Source organism: Nicotiana sylvestris, chromosome 8, assembly GCF_000393655.2.
Source record: "Nicotiana sylvestris chromosome 8, ASM39365v2, whole genome shotgun sequence".
Lineage (NCBI taxonomy): Eukaryota > Viridiplantae > Streptophyta > Magnoliopsida > Solanales > Solanaceae > Nicotiana > Nicotiana sylvestris.
In genome coordinates this window covers 81,653,497-81,663,042 of record NC_091064.1, presented here as the reverse complement: position 1 = coordinate 81,663,042, position 9,546 = coordinate 81,653,497, and the positions used below count along the sequence as shown (strand labels likewise).

The following is a 9,546-nucleotide window of genomic DNA, read 5'->3' as shown; positions in this document are numbered from 1 at the left end:
ATATTCTAAGTCCCTCACTTAGCCGGTTTAACAAGTATGCAAATAGGATTTCAAATAAATCATTCCAAGTTTTACTGTCTCATTACCTTTTGAATTCAGTAGATATCATGCCTATAGGACCCTGGCTAACACTTACGCAATCCTTAGAGCAATAATTGAAAACTGAATCTGCTTCTGTTAATCATTACAACCAGCAAACAAGCTTGATTTGGGCTTTTTATCTGAGTTATGCAATAAACTAAAACTGCCTCAACAGTTTCATCTCCCTCGTCTTTAATGCTTTTAAATCATACCTAAACAGTATGTGCAATACATGCTATTTTATGTGTTTTGAGGAGGTATACATGAGCCTCTGTTTGTTTATATATTTCCCCCAAACATGCATATGTGTTTTGTATGTCGCTTTAGAATTTTTACCTTTGAAACTCCAAATAAGCCTAACATCCCTCCCTTTTAGGATTAGTAGTCCTAAGTGCCTCCGGGACTGATAGGAATGGGATGGGTAATAACATACAATAAGTAATCGAGACCAATCCGCGCTTTAATACCTTAACGGGGTGGGAAGGTTAGATATGGATATGATGACCACGTGATAATGTCACGTGTAGCCCCTCATTAAGGAGTGATTACCGGACATTATGTGGGGTGATCCATATTTTTAATAAACCTAGGACACCCCTCCTCTCTTTATTCTTTAGCATTTCAATTCCTTCTTTTAAAAAAATCAGCTTTTCTATTTGTTCTTTCAAACTTTGTTTACTTTAAAACTATTATGTGAAATCCCCTCTTATTTGAGCCTTATTTGTCTACATGTTAATTGCAACAAATTCACATTAATTGTCTTGTCGGGAACTACACTAGTGGATTCTAAGGGGTGCCTAACACCTTGCCATTAAAATAATTTCAAGCCCTTATCCTCTCTCTGGTTATTCAAATCAAACTCTTTTGGTGTCCTAATTCACCTTAAATCATTAGGTGGTGACTCTTCAAAATTCAAACTCAGTTCCCAAAAGGAACGAGTTGTCCTTCCAAATGTCATAAACCTGATTTCGTGAGAAAAAAAGGGCGCGACAGCGTGGCGACTCTGCTGGGGAATTTTAGGCTTTTACCATTTCAGACTATTATTGTGAATTTATGCTTCTTTATGCGCAATTATTTGTTTATTTCTTTTAAGCATTAAATTTACTTTTTGATTGCAAAACTGACTTGTCTTTCTGTTTCTTTCACTTACTGCTTTCCTTCATTACCGCTTTAAATTATGAAATTGTTGTATTTATTGCTTTCTTAAACGTGCAAATACGTGACAATATGCCTTTAATTGTTCCATAATCATGCTCAACATCATATTCCACTGATGCCAAAAAAATCCTATAGCAATGCTTATAATGAGTGGTTGCGCTCTTTCGATATTATCACCACCCCCTAAATCCGGAAAAGGCTTATTTACGGTAAAACTAGTCGATCAACGATGTAGTCGACGATTCTGTGCCTTTCCGCCTTGAGTTGTCCGCTCAAGGGTACCAGTCTAAAACCTCATATAAACCTTACTCTGTTTAAACTATGCATGCATCATGGTCAAACCTAGCCGAGTCAGTTATGTTGTCCACATAATGACTCTTTAAGATAGCCTTGTCCAAAGTCCACTAGGTTTTCCCAAAACCCAAACGAATACTACCACGTTCGGAGCATTAATTTGGAGAACTAAATGTTTTTATGCTGATTGTTGATATTAAATAGCCGAGTCTGGTGGGGGTAAGGGCATAACCTTATTTGTCTTGCAGGAATATGAGGCACGAGGTCCCCAGTTTCGGGATGATTAGTACGCCCCCACTCTTGCTAGACTGGTGGAGGAGTCTTCCATCAGATGACCAAATCAATGAGTGAAAAGAGAGGTCCGCCAGAGCTAGCAAAAAGTTGGAATATCTGGAATACAGTCTGCTGGAATTAGAAGGAAAAGTAAGGAAGAGAGTCACCGACTGCCAGAACGCTGAGGGAAATGAAGAAGAGCACCTGGCCAAGGCATTTTTATTGCTGAACCTATGCGAACTGGAGGATTAGATCAATGAGAGCATTCAACCCGAGGAAGGTCTTTCTAGGACCAAGTAGATAGGAGTTTTTCTTTTCACTTTATAAAATGTAATAAGGCCAATGGCCATTAGTGATTTTCACTTCCTGTTTGTTTAGTGTCGATTTGGGATTCGTCCTATTTTCTATCAATAAAATGAGGCATTTAGCATTCTAAATGCTCCAAATTAATTTGTCGCTATCCCTACCTCGAGCACAAAGAGGTTCCCAAATTAGGACACGTTTTACATCCCACACTATGTGTTTAAATATCGCAATATTTTTTATGATCCTCACTAACTTGTTACCTTTTTGTTTTTACTTTTTGTTTATCTATTCCCCTCCCCAAAAGTTAGTTCATGCATTCTGGCAACATCCTCCACCCGCTCCTCCTCTTAGTCCTATCAAAAACAAGAACAAAGGAAAAATGGAAGATTTGAACAACGCCAAAAAGGAGAACTCAACTGAACGGGTAGATGTCACTTATGGTCATGGCACTCTGGTTCCTAAGGAAAATGCATCCCAACTTGAACAAAATATGCTAAAATTCTAAGAAGAACTTGATCAGGTTTGGAGTCCGGCAAACCTGTCATTTGACCTCACCACTCCCAATGTCAATTTCCCAAATTCTAAGAACCCCACACCTCCACAAAATATCCCAAAGCCGCAAAAACCTCCCGCTCCTCACCACCACTGCAACACCTGCCATACTTCCAACAATACCCTATTGCTCATCCCGGAACCCCAAAACTCCACAAATGACCACTTCCACACCCATCACAACACCCCCATCTATTTGGAGACCATGTCACACTCCACCCAACCTATCTCAAGTACACCCGAGTCTGATGATAAAGACTCACTCATCAGGAATCTGGACGAAGAACTTAAGAAATTGACTAGCCGGATTCAAGGCGTTGAAGGAAGCAAGGGAATTAAAGGGCTAAATTATGAAGATATTTGCATACAGACCGATGTCAAACTACCCGAGGGGTACAAACCTCCTAAGTTCGAGATGTTTGATGGTACAGGGGATCTAAGGGTCCATTTGAGAACGTACTGTGACAAGCTGGTTGGAGTAGGGAAAGACGAGAGAATCTGCATGAAGCTTTTCATGAGGAGTCTGAAAGGAGATGCTCTATCTTGGTACATTAGCCAAGATCCGAAGAATTGGTCAAGTTGGGTAGGCATGGAGTCCGATTTTATGGATAGGTTCAGGTTCAACACGAAGAATGCGTTGGATGTGTTCTACATTCAGAATCTAAAGAAAAAACCTACAAAAACATTTTGCGAGTATGCTACTCGCTGGAGGTCCGAAGCTGCTAAGGTCAGACCTGCCTTAGAAGAGGAACAGATGAACAAATCCGTTGTCCGGGCTCAGGTCCTGCAGTATTATGAAAGACTGATGATGATTGAGAGCCACAAATTTTCTGGCATTATCAAGCTGGGTGAAAGGATTGAAGAAGGCATCAAAAGTGGTATGGTTACGAACCTCGAGGCCTTGCAAGATACAAATAAAGCCTTACAGTCCGGTGGTATGTCCAAGAAAAGGAACGTAGGAGCCGTAATGGTGGCACAGAGAACCAAATCTCCCATCAAATACCAAACCTATCCAATTACTTCACTCACATATCAGCCTACTCCAAACTACCAAGCACCCTCACCCTCTTACCAAACTCCACCACCCACTTATCAATCATCTCCACCACCTATATATCAACTTAGTTCACCCAGATATTCCCAACCCGCACATGTTTACCAAGCCTACAATGCTCAACCATCCCACCATCAATCACCTCCTACACGCCAAAACATTCCTAGACCTCGACTAAATTTTGACCGCAGACCTCCTAAACAGTATACAGCCATTGCCGAACCCATTGACCAATTGTACGAGAGACTCAAAGCTGCTGGTTATGTCACCCCTATCCCTTCTATAACCCCTGAGAACCCTTCTCAGTGGGTTAATCCAAACAAATCTTGTGCATACCATTCCGTCATGAAGGGACACACCATCGACGAATGTCGTTCTTTGAAAGACAAGATCCAGGCTCTGATTGACAACAAAATTATTGGGGCAAAGGAACCCGCTCCGAATGTCTGCAACAACCCTCTGCCAAACCATAAGGGTAGAAGCATTCACATGATTGAAATAGAGGATGATTGGGATCTTGAGCGGTCTATCAGATTGATCGCAGAAGGTGATGACCCAAAGAAGCCGATAATTACTCTTAAACCGATATTAGTCCTGATTCACCCCTCGGGGAACATTGAGATAAATATGTCTGTGCCACTTGATTTTGAAACCACGTCATCTGCAAAGAAACCAGTGACAATTGAGGTCGAATTCGTGTCTCCTGCACGTACCTACGCCATTCGAAGTTGTAGTTTTTCCACCCAAGGCCCATGCTCCATTCGGAGTAAATATAGCAGCATTGATCCCAATGGCGATGTCGACCATGATACCATTCCACACAAAGGCTATACCATAGGACTATACAGCTGAGGGAAGGAGGAAAGGCAAGGTTAGGTCAGAGGAAACTATTGCCGCACAAGGTATGACATGAACTGGTAGGGTCTATACCCTGGAACACCTAGCTGAGTCAAGCAAGCAGGCCTCTAATCGGTCGCCCATCATTGATATGAGACCAAACTATCTTTGGAGAAAGATACGGGCCAAGGAATACTCAATCATTGACCAGTTGAACAAAACACTAGCGGGTCTCCATACTTGCTTTGCTACAAAATTCTGAGGCACACAAGAATGTTTTGTTGAGGGTTCTAAGTGAAGCATACGTGCTAAGCAACATTATTGGTGGAGAAATGGTCAACATGGTCGGACAGGTACAGGAAAGTCACAAAATTACTTTTCATGAGGATGAGCTACCGCCTGAACGGTTGGGTTACAACAAGGCATTGTACATCACTATGCAATGCGAGGACTACTTTATCACTAGGATCTTGATCGACGGGGTTTCTAGTCTTAATGTTTGTCCACTGGTAACACTCAAGAAATTGGGTAAGGGACTGCACGAGATAAAGGATGGAGCTATCAACGTGAAATCTTTCGACGGTTCCAAAAGGTCCACCATTGGGGAAATTAGTCCGTGCTTACAAATGGGACCAACTTGGTTCGATGTTGATTTTCATGTGATAGACGTGCTAACATCTTACAATCTGCTATTGGGACGGCCATGGATTCATGCTGCCAGGTCATAGCATCGACACTACATCAGGCAGTAAAGTTTGAATGGAATCACCAGGAGGTGATCATTCACGGCGACGGTAGCAACCCCATATACAGTCACCAGACCATTCCATCAATCGAAGGGAGAAAGAAGCTAGGTAGAGAGACTTACCATCACATTGAACGGGTGAATGCTGTTGACAAAGACAAATGGTGGGATAACAAGATCGAGAGTATACTGAATTGGAATGGGTACGAACCTAGCAAGGGGCTTGGCAAGAACCTCCAAGGAATCACTAAGCCTATAAAACTCAAGAAACATGGAACCACTTTCGGTCTGGGATATGAGTACACCTAGGAAGAATTCAATAGCTGGTTGCCACCATGGCGCGGTCCTTACTATCCACTGGAGAAGCCAATACCACATTGGAGCAGACTTTCCAACCGGCCGATGTTATCTACGGGTCAGAAGAATAAGAAGCACTGGCAGCTATGAGAAACTTGTTCTTAGAGGATAATAACATGGATTGTTGTGTTGTTCTCGAGGAGGAGGGGGAGGAATGCCCTTCCATACAGGCCGTAAGCAGAGGGGACCACCTCAATAACTAGACCATCAGGATAACCAAAGCCTGATGAGCCTCGGGGTAGCAAGGCTAAAACAAGCACTATTTTGATTTACTAAAAGATTGTTATTTTTCTCTCGCATGTTTTCAATTCCTGCAATAAGATCGCCAGTGTTCAAAACAATTATGCAATTTATCAAAGCATTTTGAATTTTCTTACATTTCGATGCTTATTACTATTGTTTTCTCTTATTACTTTACTTATATAGCATTACTATTACTTATCTTGATGAACCAATGACTGTGACATGCAACGAGACAACGCAACAAACGGACATGATACAGAGGAGGATGACACACCATAAGAGATTGTTAAGGATGTTGAGAGCTTTGAGAACAGGCCTAAGTACAACCTGGGCAAAACAGAAGTTATTAACCTAGGAGATGCAGAAAACGTCAAAGAAACACGAATCAGCGTCCACTTATCACCGTCAGAAAAGAAGGAATACACGGAATTTCTAAAGGAATATGAGGACATATTCGCCTGGTCGTATGATGACATGACTGGTCTAAGTACATCTATTGTGGCTCACAAACTGCCAACTGATCCAACATGTCCGCCAGTAAAGCAAAAGCTCAGGAAATTCAAGCCTGATATGAGTCTGAAAATCAAGGAAGAGGTCACTAAGCAGGTCATAGCTAAGGTTCTTAGGGTAGTAGAATACCCGATATGGTTAGCCAACATCATGCTAGTACCAAAGAAGGACAGGAAGGTCAGAGTCTATGTCGACTACCGGGATCTCAATCGAGCCAGTCCGAAAGACGACTTCCTCTTACCAAACATACACATCCTGATTGATAATTATGCTAAGCATGAGTTGCAATCATTTGTAGATTGTTTCGCTGGGTATCATCAGATCTGGATGGATGAAGAAGATGCTGAGAAAATGGTTGTCATTACGCCGTGGGGAATGTACTATTACAAGATGATGTTGTTTGGGTTAAAGAATGTGTAGGCCACCTACATGAGGGCCATAACTACCATTTTCCATGATATGATACACAAGGAGATATAGGTGTACGTAGATGATGTTATTATCAAGTCCCAGAAAGCCACTGATCACATGGAATATTTGAGGAAATTTTTCAACAGACTGTGAAGGTACAACCTGAAACTGAATCCCGCAAAATGTGCATTTGGGGTTCCAGCCGAAAAACTACTTGGGTTTATTGTGAGTCGCCAATGAATAGAACTAGATCCATCAAAGGTCAAAGCTATTCAAGAATTGCCACCGCCAAAAAATAAGAAGGACGTGATGAGTTTCTTGGGGAGACTCAATTACATTAGCCGGTTCATAGCACAGTCTACAGTTATCTGTGATCTAATCTTTAAGATGTTAAAGAAAGACGCCGCTACCAAATGGACTGATGAATGCCAGAAAGCTTTCGATAGAATCAAGGAGTACCTGTCAACACCACCGGTTTTGGTCCCGCCCGAGCTAGGAAGACCTCTATTACTCTACCTTGCAGTATTGGATGGAGCTTTCGGTTGCGTTCTAGGGCAGCATGATGAGACGGGGACGAAGGAGCAGTCCATCTATTATCTCAACAAGAAGTTCACCCCGTACGAGTCCTGGTATACTCTTTTATAGCGCATCTGTTGTGCTTTGACTTGGGTAGCTCAGAAGTTGAGGCACTACTTCTATACTTACACTACATATCTCATATCAAGGATGGATCCTTTGAAGTACATCTTTCAGTAGCTCATGCCCATAGGCAAGCTAGCCAAGTAGCAAGTCCTATTGAGTGTATTTGACATTGTCTATGTGACTCAGAAGGAAATCAAGGGACAGGAACTAGCAGATCACCTTGCTGAAAATCTCGTGGATGGAGAGTACGAACCCCTAAAAATGTATTTTCCTGACGAAGAGGTATCGTTCATAGGAGAAGACATTGCAGAATTCTATGATGGTTGGAGAATGGTTTTCGATGGAGCAGCAAATTTCAAAGGAGTTGGCATAGGATAGTCCTAGTATCGGAAACCGGTCAACATTACCCAGTGTCTGCCAAACTCAGATTCCCGCGCAAATATGAATCTTGCATCTTAGGGCTCAAGATGGCCATCGACATGAAAATTCAAGAATTGCTAGTGATTGGAGATTCAGACTTGCTTATACATCAGGTCCGAGAAGAGTGGGCAACCAAGAACTCCAAGATACTCCCGTATTTGCATCATGTACAGGAATTGAGAAAGAGGTTCACAAAGATGGAATTCCAACATGTTCCCAGAGTCCAGAATGAGTTCGCCGATTCATTGGCTACCCTATCATCCATGATACAACATCCATACAAGAACTTCATTGATCCCATTCCAGTAAAGATCCATGATCAACCATCTTATTGTGCCCATGTTGAAGAAGAAGCAGACGGAAAGCCTTGGCCTCATGATATTAAGGAATATTTGGCAAAAGGCGAATACCCAGAACTTGCAAATCCTACTCAGAAATGCACACTTCGGAGGTTGTCCAATAATTTCTTTTATAGCGGAGGAATCCTATATAAGAGGACTCATGATTTGGGATTACTAAGGTGTGTCGACGCAAAAGAAGCATCCAGGCTACTAGAGGAAATTCACGCTGGGACCTGCGGTCCACATATGAATGTCTTTGTCTTAGCAAAGAAGATACTCTGAGCTAGTTACTTTTGGATGACTATAGAGACGAACTGCATACAGTATGTCTGGAAATGCCACCGCTACCAGATACATGCAGACATGATAAAAGTACCTCCGAATGAGCTTAATGCAACAAGCTCGCCATGGCCGTTCGCCGCTTGGGGAATGGATGTTATTGGACCAATCGAGCCCGCTGCTTCCAACAGACACAGGTTCATCCTAGTAGCCGTCGACTATTTCACCAAATGGGTTGAAGCAGCATCTTACAGAGCAATGACTAAGAAAGTCGTGGCAGACTTTGTCCACGACCACATTGTTTGTCGATTCGGAATTCCAGAGTCAATCATCACTGATAATGGCTCTAATCTCAACAGTGACTTGATGAAGCTATGTGTGAAACCTTCAAAATCAAACACAAGAATTCCACAGCCTATAGGACGCAGATGAATGGATTTGTAGAGGCCGACAACAAGAATATCAAAAAGATACTAAGGAAAATGATAGAGAATTATAAGCAGTGGCCCGAGAATCTATCATTTGCTCTATTGGGGTATCGCACCACAGTCCACACATCAACCGGGGCAACCCTCTATATGCTAGTTTATGGTACAGAAGCCATCATTCACGCCGAGGTGGAAATTCCTTCATTAAGAATCATACAGGAAGCAGAACTCGACGATGCAGAATGGGTGAAGAGTCGTTATGAGCAGCTAGCTCTTATAGATGGAAAGAGAATGAATATAGTTTGCCACGGTTAGCTTTATAGAAATACGATGTCCAAAGCCTTCAACAAAAGAGTCAAGCCGAGACAGTTCACACCGGGGCAGCTGGTGTTAAAGAAAATTTTCCCGCATCAAGATGAAGCCAAAGGGAAGTTCTCTCCAAACTGGCAGTGTCCATACATGGTTCACTGGTCCTGACAGGAGGAGCCCTCATACATGCAAAAATGGACAGAGAAGTCTGGCCAGATCCGATCAATTCAGATGCACTCAAGCGTTACTATGTGTAATCTTATTCTTTCCTATATGATGTAAATTGAACTACGCCTGACCTAATTC

The 9,546-nt window shown here is 42.2% G+C and overlaps 1 protein-coding gene across 1 annotated transcript; it reads left to right on the top strand.

The window, feature by feature from the left end:
* The first annotated feature begins 8,931 nt into the window (after positions 1–8,931).
* LOC138875284 (uncharacterized) lies at positions 8,932–9,246 on the top strand. The gene has a single exon (XM_070154106.1). The coding sequence runs from the start codon at positions 8,932–8,934 to the stop codon at positions 9,244–9,246; it is 315 nt and encodes a 104-aa protein (XP_070010207.1).
* Positions 9,247–9,546: the final 300 nt, after the last annotated feature.